Below are 26,413 nucleotides of genomic sequence, written 5' to 3' on the forward strand. Positions count from 1 at the left end.
CGCCAGTGGCACAGATTTCAGACAAATGGCCTGTAGTTTGTAGAATTTAATAGTGTGGAAGTACTGTTTTGAAATGGTACGTTTTTAAGTTATTTATAAGATTTTCGGAGGGTGGCAATGGAATAAACAGTCCAGTGATGGGAGAATGAAGACTAAAACACTGTGGCCAAAATGTGGGTGTGAAGATTAAAAAATACACCAATTTTCCAGGAAAGTATTTGACACATTTTCCTTCCATGTACAACATGTTTGGGTAGAATAATGTTTGTAGTGGAAAGTGCGTAACTGTAGATGGAATTCATTTTCACGTAAAAAAAAAAGCTGTATGTTTTGCACAACTTTTTGTGCATAAGCTTTCATAACCATCTATATCTATATCATTGGGTGTTTTTTTTCTAGTTAAGGAACCCTATAATTATATTGTGAATATCTGCAGAACCACAACCCTCTCTAATAGCGCGTCTGAGATCAAATGCATTGTAAGGAACCCCAACCCTCTCTAATAGCGCGTCCGAGATCTGATGCATTGTAAGGAACCCCAACCTTCTCTAATAGCGCTTCTGAGATCAGATACATTGTAAATTCTTCTGCATTTGGTACAATTTTCAAATGACCTGAAAATTGCAGCGCACCCTTGAGGGATGCCCAAGGAACCCAAAGGTTATATATATATATCTCAGTACCTTGTTAGCCGAGCTTCAATAAACAAAACATTGTAACATCGCCGGAAGAAGAGATCAGTGTATCTCGAAAGCTCGCACAAATAAAAGCATTTCGTTAGCCACAGAACGGTATCATCTATTTATTTTTTGATTATATATATATATATATATATATATATATATATATATATATATATACACATACACACACACACACACACACCCACACGTCGACAAATCGCCAAAAAATCTACTCGCCGAACAAAAAAAATCTACTCGCCCCCTAGTACCACACGTGTGCTGCTTGGGCCAATAGGAGTTCGCCACGATGTTAAATCCACTCGCCCGGGGCGTGCAAATGTATAGGTTTGTCGAACACTGTGTATGTGTATATATATATATATATATATATATATATATATATATATATATATATATATATATAATTTATTTATTTATTTTTGCATGACCTAAATGTATTAATCGAAGGATTACATTTTGGAAAAGTATATTTTTCTTGTTTTATGTCATCAATACTTTCCATCTGTTAAGATCCATATTTGGGATATAGTAGTTATAAATTAAAAATGGAAAGCAAATTGGACTGTTATATAGAATAAAAATCCCCTCTGCAGAGCCTGCCATTATATTTGAATTCAGGCTTTTGACTGAGTGTAGGAAAATGTGTGATGTTTCTATGATCTCACTCATAATTGCCATAAAGGGTTTTGTCTCCCAAGAAGCCGGATAGCCCTGACCTAGCGCATTATACAGCCTTGCGTTTTGAACGCCTTATAAAACGCATTAGACATGTTCTGGGTAGAAACAGATCGTTAAGAAGAAATGTATTATGGCACTTAGGTAACAATGGCTTGACGGCTGTTCCGTGTTGTAAGTTTCATAAAGGACAATACATTTTAGTTTGTGCTATGTCTATGTGCACTCAAGTGAATGACCTTGTGCGGTGCTACGTCGTACTGCCTGTAACGTGGCTGCTCTGATTGTACAGTTGTGATATTTGTGGGATGCAGGAAGCCCATTTAATCATGTCTGTGCAGTGGGTACTCTGCTTTAATATTTGAAATCACCATGTTGATCGGATCTTTAATAGAATATCTTCTAGGACGTTATCACGGTCTTTGCCCTGTTGCCTTGATTCTCGTTGGAATGTATCGGAAAACAAAACAGGGAACATCTTGAATAATAAGGTAGAAATTGGGCTTCCATGCAACTAATATTATATTTGTTGTTTTAATCCAGTTTTGCATTTGGACGCACTTCCGTTTTTCAATGAAAATAGCCATGATCAGGGATGCGCCAATCTGCCCACAAGTTTGCAAAACTGGCTTATATAGGACTTGGTACATTTTGGGGAGTTGTCAACACTAGCAGATATTTGCCCAAGAATTGGCAACACATTATACATCAATATTCACCAGAAAAATCATGGCCGTCGTTTGGTGTAAGTTACCGACTTTGGGCCTTATTTTATAATGGGCAGAAAAACTCTGAGCATAGTCTAGAAAAATAAAACAAGGTAACAACATTGTCAGTGCATTTGAATGTGTTTGCTTCAGAAGCAGCAAATACATTTGAACAATGTATTGGCACTCGCACGCATAGCACTAATTAGTCTCACAGTTTGTTTTTCAGTGTTTTCATGTATGCTAGAAACAGATGATGTTGTTGGCTGTTTTTGATTTTTGCCTCTATTTGCATATGTACTTTTTTTTTAAGCCAGCACAAAAAAGGGCATTACTCATCCAATTTTTTAGAATAGAAAATAGTGTGCGATATATAAATGTGGGTATGTTTTAATTTTATATCCAATATTATTTTTTGATTAGTCAAATAATATTCAGCTCTGTTTCATTTTTTGACATGGAGCTGTCAAATTTTTATTTTTTTGGCTATGTTAAATAACCTGATTTCACTGTTACTGTAAAAATCTTAATTCTATCTGAAGGCCTCAAACTCATTTTTCCAATAGCACAATAATCTACATTTAGTGATTTTTTTTTTTTTTTAAAGATGGAAAATATTGGAAGTGACACTTAGTCAGTTTCTACTTACATTAAAACTTGACATTTTTATTTTGTGGAAAAAGATTGAATGAATAGGAAATACATTCCCGGATATATTGTCAGCCAGAAAACCCATCTGTGGCCTAACCCTGTGACAAACAACCTAGCAACAATTCCAATGACACCAACACGGAGCAGCCTGCCAAACAACCAGATGCTGCTTCTGAAGGATATCTTGTTCATCATTATATACTTGTTCTGCTATTGATATTCAAAGTGGAGGAGGGCTGTGTTGAGTGGTAGAATAAATTGCAACCAGCTTCCATTTCCAAATGCCAAACTCTCTTTCATGAAGAATTGGCTAAGTGAAAAATATAAATGAAAGATTTTTGAAAATTTGTTATGGTCACGGCACAAAGCAGGATGGGGTGGTACAAAATAGTAGTGTGGCTGTGACACTTGATGTATTACAGGTGGCCGTAGAGTTGGACATAACCAAAGCGTAATGGTTTGTTTGTGATTGACTGACCTGTGTATGTGAGAGTTAATGTGTGTCTTACATTAGAAATGAAACTCAAGTGCTGTTTCATATCAAAATATTTAATTTGTTGGTCTAGTCTCCTGTGCACCGAAGTACACCGGGATGTGACGCCAGATCTCCGGTTCTATTTTATAATTGAGAAAATGCCTGTCATCTGCTTAGATCAGACCGTTGAAGTGAAACAAGGACATATTAGGAAAGATGAAAGCAAATCCAGAGGGAAATGTAGGGCGTAGAGGAAAATTGGGAAGAAATATGGAGATTAAAGGAGAGGAAGGTAAATACAGTCATATTTGGGACACAAACCAATATATGTGACAATGGGGGAATCCAGATAGACAGATGGGCAAGATGCACTGACATAGGAGGTTCCAATCAACCCAAATTCTGGACTTTCCTACCTCTGTAAAGTAGGCAAAGTGTATATCCAGAATACACAAAAAACACAGCGCACAACGCTCATAGTGCATTAAAAGATATATTAAAAGTAACCATCAATAAAGGTAAGTATTGTGCGTACATCAAAAAGAAATTAAACAGGCATGTCAGGGGTTAATGTTACCCGTGCACCAGACAGAACGCCAAATCAGATGTCATCAGTGGTGGTACAAGCAGTTCCCCGTCTCTTGATCTCTCGGTCCCACGTCAAGGTATATGGATCCTAGATATTCCCACTCACATAAGTGGAGAGTCCAGCAAACTCGTGGGGCACACGAGTAATATCGTGGTATCAGGTAAGTCTTTACAATGGCTGGATACACGCTCACAGCCCACCGATCCGGCACTTCCGGGTTTGTGACGTAAGGTTTCGAAACGCGTTGGAAAGGTTCTATTTGTTTTATCCTATTGGACTTGTCACCCCACTACTGCGGGCTCACTCGGCCACTGGAGAAAAGATCACGACGCGAGTTGCAGTGTCGCTCCCCAGTGACGTCACAAACCCGGAAGTGCCGGATCGGTGGGCTGTGAGCGTGTGTCCAGCCATTGTAAAGACTTACCCGATACCACGATATTACTCGTGTGCACCACGAGTTTGCTGGACTCTCCACTTATGTGAGTGGGAATATCTAGGATCCATATACCTTGACATGGGACCGAGAGATCAAGAGACGGGGAACTGCTTGTACCACCACTGATGACATCTGATTTGGCGTTCTGTCTGGTGCACGGGTAACATTAACCCCTGACATGCCTGTTTAATTTCTTTTTGATGTACGCACAATACTTACCTTTATTGATGGTTACTTTTAATATATCTTTTAATGCACTATGAGCGTTGTGCGCTGTGTTTTTTGTGTATTCTGGATATACACTTTTAGGGGGTGTTGTGAACCATCCCTGGTATCACAGCTGCAGATGCTCCAATTACCCAGTGTCCACGAGGTCACGTATTGATTATATATTTTTATCACTGATTATCACTTCACGTTGTGTATTGATTGTAGTTGCGCACCTTATTTTTCACCTTTATCCACAAAGTGTATATCCGTTGTTCTTGTGTGAAGCACCATGTATATTCTTGGTGATACAGATCTGTATTTCCCAAATAGTGTCCCGAGCCCCGGGCTGATCCGAAAGGCTCGCAGTGGGAAAATACGTGATGATGATCTCCCAATTTATTGTTTAATTAAATATTTTGCGTAATGTGTATATTTATATATATAAAAAAAAAGTAAGAATTATATTTATGAACACTGTGGATGTGACATTTAGTAGTTTTAATTAGGTATTTAATTCCTCATTACTGTAAAACCAATTTGTGGAAGCATTTAAAAAAAGCAACAACGATTTAACTGATGAGCTGTCTCCGCTGCTGGGTCATGTAAATATGGGATTTTTTCCTCACCCCCCATATCATACATGGAAGAGATGAGTGGGAGGACGGGCTGCATAATGTTTCAGTGTTTGTGTGTAACAACTCCTTTATTGTTGGAGAGCAATGTGTTTCAGTGCTGTGAACAGTGTTTGGCATTGTTTCAGAATATATTCTATTAATGCATTGGCGAAGGTTTATTCTTTTTGTCTGGATTTTATCTAGTTTGATTTAGTCATTTAAAAAAATATATATATTTTTACTCGTCAATATTTTTTAACGGGCGTATTTTTTTTGCTAATGATATATTTTGATACGATACCGCAGCTATAAGCAGTTTAATTTGTCTGGCGTTCTGAACAGAATGGGCTATTTGTAATGTTGCCCGAGCAGTATCCTTAGACCACGGTCCCAGTCAGCACTGTAGCACGCGCGCCTGGCAGGGGGGCAGCGCGTGCACAGCGCTTCACTGCGGTCTGTGGAGAGAGGCAGAAATTGCGACGGGAGGGGGCGTGGCCATGACCTCACACAGCTGGTTCGCCCTCATTGGCTGAACCGCCTAGGGGCGTAGCCACGCCTCCGTCGCAAGTTGCAAATACAATTTTTTTTGTATTTGCAAAAACTTGCAGTACACGCGGCTGCACCTCCCCCGTGAAGGTGCTTGCTGGGCCCGGTCTGACGCACAGGCACTGGGGCCGCAGCCTTAGTATTGCTAAACTTGGCTATCTGTGAAATAAAAATCTCCCTCACTACAAAGGTTGAACATACAATAACAACCTGCACCATCATCAACAATATCGCTCAGCATAAGTCATTCCAAACTAACTGCAGTTGCTGAAATGTGGAAAATAAAGTTTTCTCCGGAGAGTGCTAGTTACAAAGGACACACAGTGCTGTGCTGGAAAATGTTGTGCACCTGTAAGTTTGGACAATTTTCCAAAAATAATTTTTGGAGTACAGTGCTTTATATGGCCAAATATGTACGTGTTCTGCAGAGGAGATTAAAGAAGTATGCTGAGCTTACATTTCTTACACTTGGAAGCTCTGAGAAAACGCTGGGAGACAAAGGCTGCGGTATTAACCGAGATCATCAGAGGGAACACATCTTTCATCACAGAGGTGCTTGTCCTGACCTTATTCTCATCACAACAGGAGCATTTAACGAGTCTTTATTGGACGAATTGTATTCTAATTTACAGCATTCAGCATTCTGTTTTTGTGCGCGTTTTTTTTATATATAAGTATACGCACACGCTCACGGTTTGCAAATAAAGTGGTAAGATATGTTTAATATCGTGAGATCGACGTTTTCGTCTCCACTGAGACCTTTAACCTTCCTCTTTTTAGGTTTATTTTTTTTTAATTCTTTTAATGATTATTAATTATGAAACCGTAAAACAATTATTGCTATTGTAAAAAAAAAAAAAAAAAAAACATATTTTTTACACTCCTGTAAATACTGTACAAGCACAAATATCTGGAGAGCTACAGTATAGAAAGGTACAGCACGTATAATTGATTGAAAGTTGGAGTTATTTTTTTAAAATCATGTTTCCCAGACTGCATACTTGTGCTTAAAAAAAAAAAAAATCACTGTTACAGTATTTTCTGATATTTAGGGATCAGAGGTGTATATTCCTTAAAAGCTACATCCTGCAGGTACCACTGCACTGGCATCCTTATAGTAGCTAGCTAAGCAGGTGCTTTCCTTCAGTTATAATAAACTGGGATAAGATGGTCATGCAGTACCCAATATACGATAGGGCTGCCCGAGTTCAATCCTCAAACTACCAACAGGCCAGGTTTTCAGCAAGTTGTCCAAGTGATAATTAGAACTAGGTTATGTATATGCTTATTGGAGAACTTCTTTTAGTAGATCTTGCTACTTCCTCATTGACTATATTTAGCCATGTTGACATATTTTTGTTTTTTTGTTGGACACAATTAAAATATTCTCATGACCTCCAGAAAATACACCTTGATTGTATTGTTTCAATTAGGAATATGGTAAAGAGGCGGGTTCTACTATTCTTCTCGGTTATACCACGCTATTTCTAAGTTCATTTTAAAATGGAATTTCTTTCCAGGCTGGTTTATAATTCTTTAACCACAGTTATCAGTCTTTTACTTGCCAGTGAAATCAAGAATTGGAATATGCTTCCAGTGGAAATTCACTTTTACCCTCAATCTTAATTGATTATTTGCCAGCTTAGTGTTTGATCTTTCCCATTGATCTTTGTGAACCTTACACAACTGGTCATTTGTCCTTTTGTCCATTGTATATTTGAAGGCTAAACAGTGTTGTGGAAGACATGGCCACACATCAATGGATCATAATCCAGTTCACTCTTGGCCTTCTTATCCAAAGAGAAAATTAATCAACTTTTTCCCAAGGCCTCGACCAGCATTTGTGTAGGATGAATAACTGCACAACACACAGATAATATGAGCTGAATTTGTTCAAGTAAATTAATTTGTTCATGTGTCTTTTCTCATATATACTAATATCATATATATATATATATATATATATATATATATATATATATATATATATATATATATATATATGTATATATACTGTATGTATATATATATATATATATATATATATAATAATCAAAAAATAAATAGATGATACCGTTCTGTGGCTAACGAAATGCTTTTATTTGTGCGAGCTTTCGAGATACACTGATCTCTTCTTCCGGCGATGCATTGTATCTCGAAAGCTCGCACAAATAAAAGCATTTCGTTAGCCACAGAACGGTATCATCTATTTATTTTTTGATTATTGAAGCTCGGCTAACACGGTACTGATACCTCTACATATATATATATATATATATATATATATATATATATATATATATATTTTTTTTTTCTCTGCACATTTGCTAATTTACCACGGTCATTTTGACGACATCTGAGTTTTTTCTGAGATTTTACAGCACTAGCTCTTTTTTAGCTTTCTTTACCCTGATATTTGTGTATCATTTTTATATCATGTTGCTATTAATTGTTTGTTGTTTTCCTTATTGAGAGCCAATATATTATTCCCTTCTCACAATTTTCGAACAACCTAATAACTAAAGAATTGTAAAAAAAATTTGTTTTAAAGCCACTGCATGTTTTTAGCCATTAGCCTCGTTTTAGACATTTCTATGATGCTGAAATAATAGGACATGAAAATCCTGTCCCTGTTTTTGGCTCTTCTTTATATCTCCTCCTTTCAAGACCACAGCTGGTTGTTGCATCAGTCAACAAGCAAAGAAATATAGATCTTACATCTCAGGAGTCGAGGTTCAGTCAACTGGAAGCAGCGAGGCTGATATATTATGTGCTATCTGCATCTTGTCACTTTTATCTGAAGTCTAAGAAACCTATAAATTGATGATGAGGACCAGTCTGTGTATATTTCGTCCTTATTTCATAATTAAATACCCCTCACAATCTTTTATTTTCCCTACTTACTTCCTAATGATCCGCAAGTGGGGGGAAGTACCATGTTAGCCTTTAAAAGAAATGTGGTCTTACAAAATAACAAAATTTAACAAAATTATACTTTCTAATGGCTGATGTGCAAAGAGAGAAGCTGAAACATTTGACAACATGTATACAGTTAGCAGTTTTTCTGTAGCATCAATTAGACATAAAATGTTGTTTTACTTTATTTTACAATTTTTTTGTGACCTGTTTTTCTCCTGTTTTTCCTTGTTGCTGTGTTTTGTTTTTTTTTTCCTTTTTTAAACTGAGCTTTTAATTTTTTTCAAGCAACTTTTGAATCCAGCACTTTATTCAGTGTTTACAGAACGAAGATTTAGGGAATCCATAGATTGTGTTATATGAGCAGCTACGGTATCACTTCAAAGCAGCAAAACATGAAATCTTAGGCTGCGGCCATGGTGGCTTCGCCTGCGCGGTGGGTGGGAAGTGAAGCGGGTGCTTTCCCTGGCCATGGTGGAGGGGACGTGCCTAGGGGCGTCACGGAGCTGGTTCCCCCTCATTGGGCGAACCGCTCACGGCACTGGCCTGTCGCGCCAAAAATCAGTTTCAACTGATTATTTGCGCAACACGGGTCCGCACGCCGCATGGATGCGATCACTGCCTTAAGGCAGTCTGATTGCTCAGCGTGCGGACGCCTCTGCACGGTCAGCGGCACCATGGCCCCAGCCTTATGTTTTTTTAAATCAGATCTGTAGTATTAGATAATTGTTGCCTGTTTTTTTTCTACTTACTGTTTTCCTGTAATTCCACTCTTAATGCCCTTTTTAATGAGTTTTAAAGCATCTTTTGATTTCTGTAGCAGGTTTTAGCCCACTTCTCAAGCAGGGCAAGATCTTTGCAATACTTTACAGTTTGTGATCATTTGTTGCCAATGCTCCCAGCTGTTTGATCTGTAAACTGTAACAATAGATGATATTATCTTAGTGATATAAGGATACATTGTAGCTGCTGAGTTACACTGACTAAAGCAGCCATTATGTTAGGCACACATTAGGATTTTTACAGATTTATAACAGGAGCACCAAACGATTGCCAGCTTAGGTAAGAATGTAGAATTATACATGGTCACATGCTTTACATATAAAAATAATAAATACATTTAAAAAAAAGGGGGGGGTGTAGTATTGCTGCTTTAAATGCGCACTTCTCTAATTGCAACTGGAGAAATGTGTCATCTGTTATCTACTTTGCATCAGACAGATTTCTGCCCTTAGGGATTGCTGTCAGCTAAGAGTCGGCTGTCTCCAAAGAATGGGGCTCTATTAATGTATACATTAGAGTAAAAATCCCTTCATTCTACAAACCATGATAGGATAATTAACCCTTTTGCTTCTACGATTGTTACTCTACTCACGTTACCGTGATAGCGTTAGCATTGAAAGGCAATAGATTAAAGTGGGCATTGGCCTCTGAACTGGGAGATGCACCTTTCCTAAATAACTGTTATAACCTTCGTCAAGCAGAAATGTACATACAGTATGTAAGATGCTAAATAAATGATAAAACCACCAGTAGATGCTGATTCTGATTGGGGGTATGGAAGACTGCTTGATAAGTGTCACACTTAGCTTTGCGCAGCTGCTTCACAGACACTCCCGTAGTACTAGTAGCTGCACGGTGCTGCATCTCATATGTACAACTTTTCCTAGAAATAAAAGACCCACAGGCGGCTCTTTCACCCCCCGGGGCTCATTGTCATGAAGTGTTTCTAATCTCTCATTTTTTTTAACTTTATGTTCTATGGGCTTTTTTGCTTACTGACAATATCTAAACGTGCTGACTCCAGAATTCTGTGGCTTAACATGCAACCGTTTCTGTTGTCTTGCACGGGCAGACTTGGAAATGGGAAATACAGGTGTGTGTTTTGTGTTTTGTGTGTGTGATGAGAAATTGTATATAAAAATAAGATTGGTAATCTGCTTTAAAGAGCATGCCATTGAGCTCACTTAATCAGACATATCGGGTTAAATGTGCATTTCACCCAATAGGACCTATTAAGAAAGTGAGCCCCGCACGATGCCCTTTAAAGCAGATTACCAATCTTATTTTTATTTCCTTGGTGTGTTTGATTTTTATTTTAAAAGGCCCAAATCCTGCAATAAGTAGCGTGTTCGTGTTCCAACTCCTGCTGTTTATTGCCACTTTGTCCCCTCCTCTAGGCAGCCAAGAACTGTTTTCTGTGCAAACTACTGTACAATGGGTCCTGTAAGAAAAATATCTTCATCATAATTGATCTTCTGAGAAGGTTTTTTTTTTTTTTAGGTTTATTAATGACACTAAGTGAGAGGGGCCTAAGCAGCCAGGTTAATTCTAATTTTGTACGAATAAGTACATATTTAAAAAAAAAAAAAAAATCTGTATATTGCGTAAAAAAAAAAAAAAGACAGCTGAAAACAGACGACTTCTGTACAGTATATTTGAAGATCATTCAAGGGCGGCAGGCCCACCTAGGATGAAAGTAAATTAAGGATAGTGGCAAGTTACAGGAAAAAGGTTAAATGTAGGTGTAATTTCCAAATAGTTTTTAAACTTTTTGCATTTCCATGGTACACAAATCATTTGGAGGGGGTTGGCAAATGATCCCATCACTCAAATAAAAAAAAATAAATAAAAAATAATCATAATGTTATCATTAGTCAAACTTCTAAACATAAGTGGCTGAAATGCTTGTATCCAATGTCTCCGACAAGTTGTTTGATTTCCCTCCCCCCCCCAAAAGATAGAAATAAGATGGTTTATCAAGGGATGATTGTGTAATGTGTGCTCACCACAAACTGGACTAGACCGCGGGGCTGTGGTGGGGATGTATATAACCTCCGCCCTACAACACGGGACCAGGTCCGGAGTGCAGAGTCAGTGTCGTGTAGCCGGGTCAGGGTAGAAGAGTTCGGGTAGGTCGTGGTACTTGCCGTGGTCCGGGGTAGGAGAGAGGAGAGTGGTCGTTATCCGTAAGCCGTGGTAGAGGAGAGAGCGGAGGTCCAAAAACAAGCCGAAGTCCAAGGGTACAGAAGATACGGGTCCAGGTACGAACAGGGGTCACAACACAGATCAGGCACAGGGACAGGCAAAAGCAGGAAGCACAATACATAAACAGTTTATGCTCAGGGATCCGCGCACGTCCCTGGGTTGGGTGCATGACGCGTCCGAGGGGTGGGGCTTAGCCGCGGACCTGACTGATTGTAATTGGCTTCCTTAGAAAAATTGAATGATGAGTTAAATAAACATGTTTTGACCCGCTAAGTTGACCTGCCTTTTTAAAGAAGCGGAACTACCCCTTCAATAAATAGATCTGTACAATTAGTCTATTTTCATAAATATCACATACATGGTCAATGCTAGGTGAGTGCTTCACCCATACATAGAAACAGTATGAGAGGGAGGTGCTGCAGTCCCAAAACATTACTGGACTTGCACTGGCAGCGAAGACATTGATTGGGCGATCTCAATATGTGATTCATTATTACACTTGCAGAAGAAAACAGTCAGGATTTTGAGATACCCCCGTTGAAGCATTCAACAATATTTCAAGCTCAACACTTTCTGTAAGGAAAAAAAGCAGAGAGATGAGATCGGTGTCTTTTTGTAGAGATTTTAATCAGTTGGTGCAAAATGGATTCATCCCTTTTACATTTTGTACCTTTTGAAACCTTGCTTTATAAAAATCATCTATTTTCTTCACTTACTGGACACATATATAAATGACATATACATTGTAACACGTGAAGCACCAAGAAAAAATCGATTGTAGCTTGAGTTAAGTCTGCCATTGTAAGTATAATTTATTTCCAGCATTCTAAATGTCAGCTGCTATGTATCGCTTCTGGCTGTTAAGAGGCATACTAGGGTTGCCATCTCAGAATGGAAGTCTTTAGAAAGTGGGATAATTGAAATATTGAGAATGTGTGGGCCTGGATTCGAATGACGTGAGTCTAAAACGTAAAAAAAACCAGTCTCAATTGAAAGCATTGCTATGTTGTAGATTTAATTTTTTTATTTTTAGGGATCGTTAGCACGAACAAAAAGCAATATTTGTTCCTTCCTCTCTGTCTTCTCTTTCTCTGTCTTCATGCCTAGAAACAAAAAAATATATATTAACCCAACATTTCCATTCAAGTACGGAAATGGACAGTTATGGTTCAGAGACTTACTTTCACTGAAACGTTTAAACTTTGATCACATAAAACAAAGAAAGCTACTATGACAGAGTACATTAAAGAAGCAAAACATGAAAAACCTAGTTTTTTTTTAACTCCTAATGCCATTTTTAATGATTTGCTACTGCAGCAACCATTTACAAAGTCATATTCACTTCCTCTTTGAAAACCGATCTGACACACAACTTTTTGAGCTCTGCCCTTTGGCAACAAAGTATCAAAAACAGATATGTTGCGGTGTTCCAAACAGCAGGTAGTTGGCTAAAAAAAAAAAATCTACAAATTGCCTACTTTGTTTTTCTCATGTTGTACATGACTAATATTTCCATGAAATTGCCCATTTAGTGTGTGTGTGATGTAAGGAGAAAAACACAAAGGTCTTCGTTATTTTTGCATAGAGATCCATTATTCCTCAATGACCATTTCAACTCAGAACCGCTCTGTGTTTGGGAACCTAAAGTGAGCATGCTCTATTCAGCTGTGATGCAGTGGTGCATAATTAGTTGACCTGTGTACAGTATTTGTGTGCCTGTGTGTCATTTTGAGTAGCTGTTGTACTAAAAATGATGCGTGACTCATTGGAGTGCATCCAGTACTTTTAGTAACCATGCCACTAAAATGGACACATGACCCAGAAAATAATGTTACTGCCTCTATAGAGTTATACATAGACTCCTAAATATATATGGGCTAGGAATGGTGCTCACACTGAAACTGTTCAGAAAGTGGAGCTGATGCATCAGTCATGAGTAGGTGGAAACTTTTCTTCCTTTTATAGGGTTATACTGTCTCAAATATAATTGCTATGTTTCAAAACATTATTTTGCCAGATAGTGTGTGTTTATATATATCATATGCTTTTTATGCCAGTTTGGGCAAGAAACAATAGGACTTAAAATGCTAAATACATCAGAATTTGAGCAGTTGCCATATGTTCTGTCATCCATCAGACATTGTATTGTAAAATATGTTGGTATGTTAAAAATGAGAGATAAAGGATAATTTCTTATGATATGGTAGGCTCTGCATTAGTGCCAGTCCAATATGACCTAGGATAAGTCCATTTATCTTCCTGTGCGAAATGAGACTGCAAAGTTTTTTAGGGCATACTCCAGTATGTGAAGCACTGTGTACACTAGCAGTACCAAGTAATATGTCATTATATGATGCTGATTATATGATGCTGATTATATGTGCTGTGCTGTCCAAAGTCAAGTTTGCTGGCACAATGAAAGTGTGCCACGTTTGGTGCCTGGGGCACATGGAAATCAATAGATTTCACCAAGGTGAGGAGTTGATGTTGCAATTAAAACCAGGATCTTTCTATTCCAAATCAATTGCTCCCAACAGTAGGTCACTCCCCTTGCTGTTCAGAGAGGATGGATGGCTCGTATAACAAAAGACGTTCAGAATGTAATTTTAGAGCAGCAGAACATTCAGTGTGATATAAATGATAATTTTTTTAAATTACATGTTTGAAGCAGGGGGTCTTTAGAGCTGAAGTGCTAATTCCAGCTCTGGGGACCCCTTACTTCCAGAGAGATTTACCTCCGTAGTGGGTGCTGGTATTCCTGTGAAGTTTAAAACGATGACCAATAGGAAGCTGCAACGGATGACGTCTTGGCTTCCTATTGGCCCATGGGATATTTAAAGCCGCTGTAAGAGATGTGTGCAGAGGTACATTTAATGGAGACCGATTAGGGTGAAATTAAATCCTGGCTTTATTGCGCCTGTACCTTTAACATGGCAAAACATACAAAAAGAAACAAAATAAAGGCCTACTCCACTTTAAAGAATAACAAAACCTTCACTCCAGCCCTTTCTAGCTGGGTGGGTAGCTGTTAATCTGTTTCTGTTGTAGCTGTAGGGGAAGGCCTCTCTGTTCTCCTGGGTTAGCATCCTTCTGTGCTATGGCACTCTCTGTGTCCAGGTGGTCTTGTCCCCTTGTCTTACTGTCAGTATACAGTACTTTTGTGTGCATCATGACATCATATTTTCCTCAGGTCAGCCCAGTTGTGGGCTAAGGAAATCTCTGAAGTTCTCTTTAACCTTTTCGGTCAGCCCAAATGTGAGCTAAGGAATCTATCTCCTGTTTCTCACATCAGGTTTTTTTAAGAGTGCTAATCAGCCAGGTGGAGTCTGGTTGATTGCCTGTGTGCTGGATTTAGAGGCAGTTCCTCTCAAACAGTGATAAGTCCCTGTTACAGCCGCCATTATGTTAGGCACACAGTTTCTCTGACTGCAGAGATACCAGCACCGCTACAAGGGCAACTATGTCTGGAAGCAGGGGGTCCCGGGAGCTCAAATTAACACACTTCAGCTCTGGAGACCCCCTGTTTCAATCATGTAATAAAATGGTAAAAACGCAACGCAGCTTTAATGTGTAATACGGTTAGAAATCCCTCTAGAGATGTTTGTTCACGGGACCTTTTTGCTTTAATTTTCAGCAGCCCATTGTACCTGCCCACCCCATGGCTCCTCCTAGCCCCAACACGACCGGCAGCAACAACAACAGCAGCAGCAGTAGCAGCAGCTCAGGATGGGATCAGTTAAGCAAAACAAACCTCTACATCCGAGGACTGCCCCCGAACACCACAGACCAGGACCTGGTGAAACTCTGCCAGCCGTAAGTCTCTCTTTCCCCCCCCCCCCCATCTTATTAATATTTCCTCTTGTTGGTGAGAAAAAAAGTTGGTTTGCTGTCCATGTATCTATCTGTCTTCTCTGTGAAATCACTGTTGAAGTATTTAATGAGAGAAATTAAGTTGTCTTTCTTTTTCATGTTTGTGACAAAATGCAGGTGCAGACAGAAGTTCTCTTATATGCAGCCTAAACCAGGGGTGGCCAACTCATGTCCTCAAGGGCCACCAACATGTCAGGTTTTCAAGATATCCCTGCTTCAGCACAGGTGGCTCACTCTTTGACTGAGCCACCTGTGCTGAAGCAGGGATATCCTGGAATCCTGACCTGTTGGTGGCCCTTGAACACTGGAGTATGCCACCCCTGGCTTAAACCGTTTGCTTTATTGGCATTACACAAAGAAGACAAGCACAATATGTACAAATATACTTGGTATCTTTCAGCTACAAATAAAACATACCACTAATGCATGGACATACCTTTATTAAACACGCAATTACATTTAAACTCTTTAACAAAACATGCACTAACAAGATAGATCAATATGTTCAGTATTTCCTAGTACTTTGTATGCTGAAAGATCCTGTTCCATAAAAGTTATACTTGTTAAAATATCTGAAAACAGCAGATGACTCGTTTAAAATGACTTAAATTAACATCAAATTAGTAGTTTTTGTATTTAAAATCTTGTGTACTAAATTGGATGTAAAATGCCATTATCAGGTACATTGTAGCCACATCACTACCACGCCACATGCATCCTGTTTAAGGTTAAACGTGAGTCAGTTTTCCAATTCCTGTCCAATCCCTCTCCTCCTTGTGATATTAGTGACTCACTAGCCGATTCCATCAAGTTAAATGTGTCTACTGTTTACCTGAGCTGCTAGACTGCTGAAATCTCACCTTCTTCTTTACGTGTTCAAAGCAGAATGACTCCTTGTGCATATTTCCATGGGTTTTTTTCTACTTCGTGATGTGCTTTACCAAAAATACTTTTATACTGTAAAAATAATAAAACCGCTTTAAGAAAACCTTCACTGCCAGGGAGGCTAGCAAGCAAAGTGTCTGAGCAGCAGTGCAGATTATGTACATACGGCAACATAATTTGTATATCTCTGGAATGGTAAAAGCTAGAAATATTAGGATGTGCTTTTATAAACAGGTGGCACAGGGAACATACCTTGTAATTAAATACATTGGCAATTTTTATAACATAAAATGGTGTTTTGCATCCTTTTATTCCTCGGGCTGCAACACACATTTTTGCAAACTTGGCCAGGACGCTGACCAAATATTTTATGTTTCAGCCCACGATATGAGTCACAAGTTATTATAAGCTTCTGATAATGGGGATAATAATTCATTTAAACAAGGTTTTACACTACATTCCATAGGAAGGTAGTTCAATGCCTTGTCTTGAGAAAGGGATGAGTACAGTGAGACTAGAACCAAGAGGTTTTTTGTGTGGGTACTATATATATTTGTGTGTGTGTGTGTATTTTCATCATCAGCCCTTGTCGATCCGCTGCTGGATGAAGGCCTCCCCAAGGATCTTCCAGGTACTGCAGTTCTAAGGCTCTCTTCTTCATGTTGCTCCTAAAATTTTCTGATTTCACCCTCCCGTCTTACTTTTGGTCGTCATCTTGGTCTTTTCATTTTCCTTGAATCCAGTCGAGTACAGTCTTTGTCCAACGATGGTCATTTCTTGTTGCGATATGTCCGGTTTGCTACCATTTTAATTTCTTCACCCTTGTGATGATGTCACAGACTCTTGTTTGGTTTCGAACCCATTCATTCTTTTTCCTGTCTCTTCGGGTAATACCAAGCATGCGTCTCTCCATACTTCTTTGAGTTCTCTGAAGTTTCTGAATTAGCTTCCTATTTAGGGTACTTTTGGCTTTGCTGTCTGTTTAGTTTCTGTTTGGCACTTGAATATTAATAGAATTTATTACATAGCAGAGGAAATGATCAGATTCCCAGATAATAAGAGTATGGTTCTGCTGTCTGGTTTCTGCTAGGTTGGCGCCCGAGCCAAAGTGATCACGGAAAGACGTGTCTGAATGCTATCCGGCACCAACTACTATTGACTTGTATAGACGAATCAAGCTTCAATAGCCTTTATTAAAGCTAAATGTATCCCTACCATAAAGTCAATACCCAGCGGTATGAGTCCGAAAAAAATGAAATAAAAAATGGGGAAAAGGTACATTATTATCTTTTAATTCTTCCTTTCTAAAAATTCTTCATTTCTAAAAACTATATTTAGCCAATCTATTTGCAACAGTGTGCTGTAAATGTATATTAATTGCAAGTTTTAAATATGGCTGTGCCCCCCACGATGGAAATCCTTTACTGGCGATGCCACACGGTTGAGGAGTTGATGTATAGTCTGTTTTCAAATAGAAACTACTAACCAGAACAGTTCAAATCTGCACTTCAACAGAGTTAAATGCACAAATGTAAGTACAGAGTTCTTGAATTAAAATTACATATGTTATTAGAATGACAGTGTATAACCAGACACATCATCAGTCATGCAGGAAAAGAAATATTAACATTGCATATGCTTGAAATAGCATAACAAGAAACCTTCTCCATACTGGAATGAGTTGTGACAAGAAATAGAATTGAAATCAAAGGCATGAAATTGTTAGGCAAAGTGTATGAAATGACCATAAAGACCGTGCTTCACAAACTTGTGCGTACATAACCAAAATCATTTGGAACCAGGCTGTTTTGGTGACCAGAAGTCATGTTGTTTATAACAGGGGTGCTCAACTCCAGTTCCCAAGCCCCCCCCCCCCAACAGGACAGGTTTTTAGGATATCCGCTACAACACAGGTAGCTCTATCAGTCCCTGCTTCAGCACAGGTGGCTCAATCAGAGTCTCAGTCAAAGATTGGGATATCCTGTTGGGGTGGGGAGATTGAGGATTGGAGTTGAGCACCCCTGGTTTATGCCAGTCTCCAAAGCAGATGATGCGTTGACAACTATGTGACAGATAATTAATGGTAATAATTAATTGCATGATCAGTCAATGTCATCATGAATATAAATTTATATAAATTGATACTGATAACAGGGGAATATATCAATAGATACATTTCTCATTTCTGCAGATATGTAAGCAAAGCATGGTGAGCATGCCAATTATAAAATCATCATGTAATATTCAATTGAACATTTGTAAATAATAAATCACATATGTGTAGCATAGACATTTACTGCCGAGTAGGAATTTGTGATCATACAATATTTGGTTACCTGCATCCTAATCATTTCCCAAAACACATGTGGCTTTCTCCTGCGAAGATACAAGTTAAATCCTGGGTATGAGAATCACTGTGTAAAAGGAACATGTTGATTCATATGAAGTCCAAACATTATTAGGGTATTGTGTTAGCAGAAGATCAGTCATATAATAGCCTTAGAACTTTTTTCTTGGTGTGTTGGCTCTTGGCCCAATTGTCATCTCCCGCAATTGCTTTCCTGCCAGCAGCTTTTTTTCCTCTGTTCTTTCTACAGACAAGCTGACCTTTTCCATATAAACAGCTTGATCCCTTCTTTGATCAGTCGCCCCAAATCTTACATCAATAGCCTTTTCCCTGCTTTCTACCCCCCTCCCATTGCTCTTTTACTGTAATCCTCTGTCCCTCCGCTACCTACGGCTATGCAAAATAAATAATGAATTTTGGAGTATCAATCAGGGAAGTGAAAGCATTAAAATCTACTGACACTTTGCTCCCCGCGTCTCGCTCACGGTTTCACTTCTCTTTTCAACCGCCCTGTTTCAATATGCTGCCACGTCCCAGTGCTGGAGAAGCGTTCAGTTCCATTCAAACGAATGGGACAAAAATCTTCTCTACCACAGGGAAGTAGCTTCACCGCATATTGGAAAGGAGCCAGCGGCACATAGCTGTGTTTTATGAATTGATGCCCTGCAGTACAGCAGCTCATTTGCTAAGACATTGTCCTGTAAACAGGCAAGTTCAAGATCCATTGCCAGCCCATAAGGGCATTGGGCAAGTCACCTCATCTCGTTTAGAGCCTTATTTATTGGTATACTGTGCAGACCTGGAGAAAAGGTCCGCTCCATTCAAATAAGTGTGGGGCTGAGGTCTTCTCCCGCGCAGGAAAGCAGCTTCAAGGCATATAAGCACTCATTATTGCAGCGATTCAACATGTCTGTGTTTAGTATTTATAAAAATGAATTCTTATTAGAATGGTTGTATGTTATATACATATACACAGTGTTCGACAAACCTATACATTTGCTCGCTCCGGGCGAGTGGATTTAACCCCCGGGCAAGTAAATATTGGCCCAAGCAGCACACGTTTGGTACTAGGTGGCGAGTAGATTTTTTGGTGATTTGTCAACCACTGCATATACATATACATAGAAAAGTATATCCCAAAGGAAATGAAGAGACAGCACTCTGTAGTAATCCAAAAAATTATATATTAGATATAAAATGGCACTCACAGAGACTCAACGTTTCGGTCCTCAAAGAGGGACCTTCTTCAGCGGAGTGCAGCACCCTCCTGAAGAAGGTCACTCTTTGAGGACCAAAATGTTGGGCCTCTGTGTTTGGATACAATTTTTTGGATTACCACAGAGGGCTGTCTCTTCATTTCCTTTAGGATATGTTTTTCTACTACATTTATATGGGACAAGCACCTACACCTACTTGAACTATTGGAGTGCCAACTGCTGCATTATCATACATATACATATACTGTACACTACTGTAGGAAGGCCACACCAATGATCTTCCAGGTACTTCAGTTGCAAGGCTCTCTTAACGTTGCTCCAACAAATGTTCGGATTTCATCCTCCCATCTTACTTTTGGTCGCTGCCTTGGTCTTTTAATTTCCTTTGGAATCCAGTGGAGTACCATCTTTGTTCAACAATGGTAATTTCTTCTTGCAATATGTTGGGTCCACTGTCATTTTAACCTCACCCTTGTGATGATGTCACACTTGTTTGGTTTGGAACCCATTCATTCTTCTTCCTGTCTCTTCTGGTAATACCCAGCATGCGTCTCTCCATACTTCTTTGAGTTGTCTGAAGCTTCTGAATTAGCTTCCTATTTAGGGTACTTTTGGCTTTGCTGTCTGTTTAGTTTCTGTTTGGCACTTGAATATCAATAGAATTTATTACATAGCAGAGGAAATTATCAGATTCCCAGAGTATGGTTCTGCTGTCTGGTTTCTGCTAGGTTGGCGCCCGAGCCAAAGGGATCACGGATGTCTGAAGCTTCTGATTGATCTTTTAGGGTCCATGTTTCACATCCATATGTGAGCACGGGCAGAATACACTGGTCAAAAACTTTCCTCTTGATGAACAATGGGAGGTTCCCTTGAAAGATTGCGCTCCATCCCATCATCATTCTCCTAACGAATGTTTGTCACCATCTGCAGCCCTTGTTGATCCACTGGTGGATGAAGGCCGCCCAATGCTTTTCCAGGTACTGCAGTTACATGCCTCTCTTGCTCCTACAAATTTTCTGATTTCATCCTCCCATCTTCCTTTTTGTCCTCATCTTGCTCTTTTGATAACCCTTGGTGTGTGTATATATGTATTCTAAAATGAGAGATCATGAATTTCCACCGTATCTGTGGGTCTCTACCAATGTGTTACATTTGTATGCATACATTGGGTGGTAAAGCAGCAGTCCGCGCTGATTGCTGTGGGCGGTTCTTTTTTTCATTGTTACTTTAAGAGATCTTTTCATCTCCTTTTCAGCGCTGTTTTTATTTTTTACATCTGCTCCGTTCAGGAAATGGAAGCATTTGAAATATTATTTGTCAAGAGGTTAAAATGGAGCTCTCCCTAGAGCCCAGTGAGAGTCTACAGGTTAACGGGTAACCTCAAAAGCTAGAAATTAAGAGAGTCAGGATTTTGACGCTAGAAAAACATGAGAAAAATAAATACATCCAGGAAATGCTCAGGGGCAGGATATTAATAATGTAGTGATTACACTTACATAGGTTTCACACGGGGAGTAGGGTAGGGGATTGCTGCTTTAACAGTCATAAATAATTTTATTTTACTTAATAAAATAATATTTATCGCATACAATAAGACATTATTTTCATAAACATTGCCATTGAAATAACATATCCATTCTGCAAATACATAACCATTTGGGTGCCTTTTCATTTATCCCCGGGGTGGTCAACTCCAGTCTTCCAGGGCCACCAACAAGTCCGGTTTTAAGGATACCCCTGCTTCAGCACAGGTGGCTCAGTTGTCACGGATTGAGACACCTGTGCTGAAGCAGGGATATTTTGAACACTTGACCTTTTGATAGCTCTTGAGGACTGGAGTTGACTACCCCTAATTTAGCCCAATGTCACGGGGGCTGGTACTTCAGGGGCCCTGTGATTTCATATTCCAGTTGTTGTTAGGGACTGGAAACGATCTGGCCATCTAATAAACGAAGTGCGGAAGGGGGTATGGCACTCTGGTGGCACAACCCCTCCGGCACATATAGGGTTAAATCCTTTTCATGCTAGGCGCGATAATAAGCACTAAAGTAGCTGAATCAATGTATAAAAACTAAACGTTCTTCCTTTTTTATATTGCTAATTTGATCAAATATATATATTTTTCCCTCTAGTATTTTATTTTTCTTTAATAAAATTATATATGAGCATTTTAATAGAATTCAGTGCAGTGCTGATATGACAAATGCAGAATACTGCAATACAAATGAGTCTGCTCAGACATGACTTACGTTTGCTGACTTGATTCTTGGCTAAAGGAAAATATTATTCCAGCAGTAGTAATTACCCTTAGCACCAGAGATTGTGTACTTGAGCTAAATAAACGCTATATTCACCATATATTAACATGACAACAAAAGGACTTTAGTTTTCATCAATTGATTGGGCCCTTTGCATATACTGTCAGGCATAGCATGAGAAGGACAAAAGGCAACTTGCTCCTGGTAAGTATGTAATTGAATACTCGATTACTAGATTAACCAATGGCAAACGAATGGTTTGCTTCAGCTCTTTTTTTCTGGTTTGCTTTCAAAGTGACCGTCAGGGAAAGGCAAAGCAAGACCATTATAAGAGACTTATCTAAAGGAGGAGTGCCACTTATCTACCCTTGGTCATGCAGTAACAGGAAATCACCCACCACATGTAACTCATTCAACTGTTAGTTTTACTGTTTGTTTCATGGCATTTCAAGTATGTTTGAAAGTATTTTACATTTACGCTGCTTCCATTCGGTGAGAGAGTACTCCTGAAATTTGGGGACAATGCAGGGTTATGAAGGATCTCTTGAGTAATTCAACATAGATTGAGTTTTTTTATTTTTGGGGACACAATTTGCCAATGCAGCTAGTTTTATCTAATAAAATCATCCAGAAAGGGCACTTTGCCTGCAGAGTAACATTACTTAACTGTCTGCATGTAAGCTTCCATCTCTGGTCCTGAGGCAAGAAACTACTACAAGGAAGCTGTCCAATTTGGGAGACTGAGATCTCCTTAAGGCCTCGTTCAGGGTGTCAGCTGCAGGACTCAGAGGGAGGGCGTGAGGGAGGCAGTGCTGCAGTTTGCTGGGCGATCTGTGTTTATCCCCCAGCAGACTTTTCAGCGTTGGGGAGGGGGCGGGGTTACACACGGCAGGGTAAGTATCCAAGTTGCAGTCATGAAATCATTCTGAAGAATGATTTCATTGGCTGCCTTGGTCCCTGTGACGCTGCTGTAGCTCCAAAAAACGAAATTTTCGTTTATTGAAACTGTAGTCAGCTTCAACTCCTGGCCTCGGAGACAGGGCGGTTGCTACCCTGAAAACCAGTTTTCAAATTGAATACTTTGTTTCTCACGGCAGCACGCACGGCAGCACGCCCTCCCTCCAAAGCCAGCACCCTGAACGAGGCCTAAGACAGGAAAGGAGTTACTAGTCTGTATTAAATGTACTGAGCCTAAGTTCCCAAGCACAGAGACTGAAAGCGGTCTGGCTAGGTTGTCTTGTGCTCATAGTTTCAATACGGCTCACTTTGTTAGTAAGCGACTGTGAACAAGTGATATGGAGACAATTTAACCATGTGCATGGCTGGAAAAATAGAAAACAGGAAAGTCTCTCAGGATCCTAGGTGGATTCTTTCATGCACTCCAGTGCAATCGGCTGCAACAACCACTCCTCCCAATATGCGGCGTATGCAGAGAGAAGAGAGGAGGAACACAGTGCAAATCAATAAGCTTGTATGCAGGGAAAGGAACACAGTTCAGGAAAGACTCCTGAGGAAGCAAACGTGTGAAACGCGTAGAGTTGGAAGCTGCCGAAGACTGCTGAGCTCTGAGTGCCTAGGGGACAGCGGATCAGTGGAGTAGAACAGGGGAGACTGCATACAGCTGCAAACACCGTGAGACGTAAAGGTCGACGTGGGCAGTCCACAGACCACGTCTGGTAGTGTTTATTAGCAGCAAGGCATCGCAACCCTCTAAACACCAGGAGAGCTGCTATTTGTACACCAAATGCTTTAAAGATCTGGGAAAGTGTGAGTGTAAAGAGAACTGCGTTACTTTCCCTATATAAAAGCCTATTGATTAGCACGGTGTTCCTCATTTCTCTCCTCTCTGCATATACTGCTTGATTGTATGGAGTGGTAATTGCAGTGGATTGCACTGGAGTGCATGAAAGAATCCACCTAAGATCCTGAGAAACCGTCCTGTTTTCTATTTTCCTATCCATGCATATTGTTAAATTGTCCCCATACCACTTTTTTAGTGTCCCTTATTGTCACATTGGACTATTTTTTTTTTTGGCAGAGGGCATTTAGTTTGTCAGTTTGAGCATTGAGCGGGTTAATTTTGGTTTTGAGCTGTGAACACTTCACCATATATTTATTCACGATGTATTTATACACGGTCACTCATTGTCATTGAACACTAAATAGAACAAGGAGCGGCCGTGTTTTATTTTTTAATCACTTGATGTCAGACCTAGGCCCCTGTTCAGTGATCTGTGAAGTCATGAACTGGGGCTTCAATAAGCTCCCCAAAAGGAGAAGACATTGAATGTGTGAGCTACTCAGGAATGGGAATAGTTATACTGCGATTATTGTATTTGATGCATTTGCATAGCTGCCTTTTTTTCATTTGCTGTTTACACAGCTGAATAAAAAAGCCAGTCATGACCTGTACGTTGCTGGTAAGTCTGCTGTATCCATCACCACTTTCCCACTCTATTCATCTTGCTTTTGTTCCAGATGAAGACAATTTCCAACCTAGCACACAGCTACGGCCTTGCCGCTTATCTATCGGTGTATTCAGCAAGTCCAATATGAATGCTTGTTAACAACCATTCACTTGAATGGCTGTTAATAAGTAATAACAGCTGTCACACTTCAGTGAATAGAAGACATCTAGAGAAGAGACTCATGAGGTCCGAAAGCTGATCTGTGAAGAACTCATGTGTTGGTCCACTAACCCCTTAGGTGCAAATTGCAGTATAACATGGCAGCAAAAAGGATAATTTTTCAGTGATAAGTTAAACTGGAGCAGCACTGAACTGGGCCACAATGCACAACGTAAACGTGTTTATGAAGTGTTGCAGAATCCTACTTGGTATTAATTAATCAGCCGTAGGCCACTAAATAAACCGTTTTAACCCTTTCAGTGTTGGAGGGGGGATAGTGATGAATGGGCGAGCTATAATTGGTAATCATACTCTACTACAGTTTCTTTCAAAATGTATAAGAAATAAAATTTTGCGTCCAACCCTTTTTATTCTCCACTTATGACCTTAACTCAGGGGTGGGCGACACCAATTCTCATGGACCACCAACAGGTCCGGTTTTAAGGATATGCCTGCTTCAGCACAGGTGACTGTCTTTGATCTGTGCTGAAGCAGGGATATCCTGAAAACCTGACCCTTGAATGCTGGAGTTGCCCACCGCTGCCTTAACATGTTGTTTAATCACTGCAGTGGGTACAAGATAGACATTTAATTGCATTACTGCTAGGACAGCAGCTGGTTTAAAGTAATACAATTAGAGAGATAATTACCCTGCAGACCACTGTTCTGTTCTAGGATGGAACATTGAATCTTCATAATGCAAACAAAACTCTTGCCTGGTTATTGAATTTCCGTATATTATAAGCAGAAAGCACTCACTGTGGTTATATGTTGTTGTTCTAACGCCACATCTTCTCTGCACCGTTTATAGGGAATGTAATGAGAGATTCAAGTACTAAATTCACACAATTTGTTCCTTTTTTAACACAGCACCTTAATCTCTGGTGCAAATAGTCTTAAAAACGGGGTCCTGTAACAGCTACTACTCCCTGGTACCCCCTGGCCCTGAAAATGTTAACTTGCCCTGAATATTGATTTGCACATTATGAATATTATGTAAGAAACAGCAATGGTAGCATAAACCTAGTAACACATTAATAGCAGTATCCTGTAATACAGGGGTGCGTACACTTATGCAGCTGCGCCCCCCTGCCTGCTGCCCCCAGTGCTCGCGCCCCCTTTACCTCTGTTCATGGCGTCAAATGATGCCCCGGGGTCATGGGACGTCATGTCACATGACCCCCGCATTGCCATGGCGAAGCGTCAACACAGCTGTCTGAATCTCAGTAAGTTGAGGTTGCAGAGGCCTCACGCGATCCCCCGGCATTTAATTTAAATGCAGTAGGGAAGAGCGCGGGGCTTCTGCAACTAGCGCGCCCCCCAGTTTGCGCACCCCTGCTGTAATACACTACCAGCAGTGTCAGGAAGAGGGGTCCTAGAAGGGCCCGGTCCACAAACAGGTGCTAAGCTTTATCATGCCTTGGCTCCCATTCATAAGAATGGGGTTAAAGCATGCTGAAGTTTAGCACCATTTTATGGATCTGGGCACAGGGGCGTTATTTTGTGGTCCCTTGAAAAGAAATGAAGGAATCAAGTGCTAAGAATTCAGAAACAATCGTAACTGGTATTCATTCCCCTCTGCAAAAGATTGTAACATTTAAAACACCGGATACTACCGAGTCATGATACACATCTCAGACAACTTCAATCATACAGGACGAGTGCTTCTCAACAAAACATTGGAGAGTGGAGACAGTC

At 39.8% G+C, this 26,413-nt stretch overlaps 1 protein-coding gene across 11 annotated transcripts in view; it reads left to right on the plus strand.

Moving 5' to 3' along the window:
- RBMS1 (RNA binding motif single stranded interacting protein 1) overlaps positions 1–26,413 on the plus strand; it is a 207,456-nt gene that overhangs the window by 105,172 nt on the left and 75,871 nt on the right. For 9 of the 11 annotated variants that reach the window (XM_075609259.1, XM_075609263.1, XM_075609260.1 and 6 more), the window contains exon 2: positions 15,146–15,324. In XM_075609259.1, the coding sequence (XP_075465374.1) occupies positions 15,146–15,324 (179 nt within the window). The remainder of the gene's footprint in view (positions 1–15,145; positions 15,325–26,413) is intronic. The other 2 variants (XM_075609256.1, XM_075609266.1) reach the window with 1 other exon arrangement.

This window comes from Ascaphus truei, chromosome 7, assembly GCF_040206685.1.
Source record: "Ascaphus truei isolate aAscTru1 chromosome 7, aAscTru1.hap1, whole genome shotgun sequence".
Lineage (NCBI taxonomy): Eukaryota > Metazoa > Chordata > Amphibia > Anura > Ascaphidae > Ascaphus > Ascaphus truei.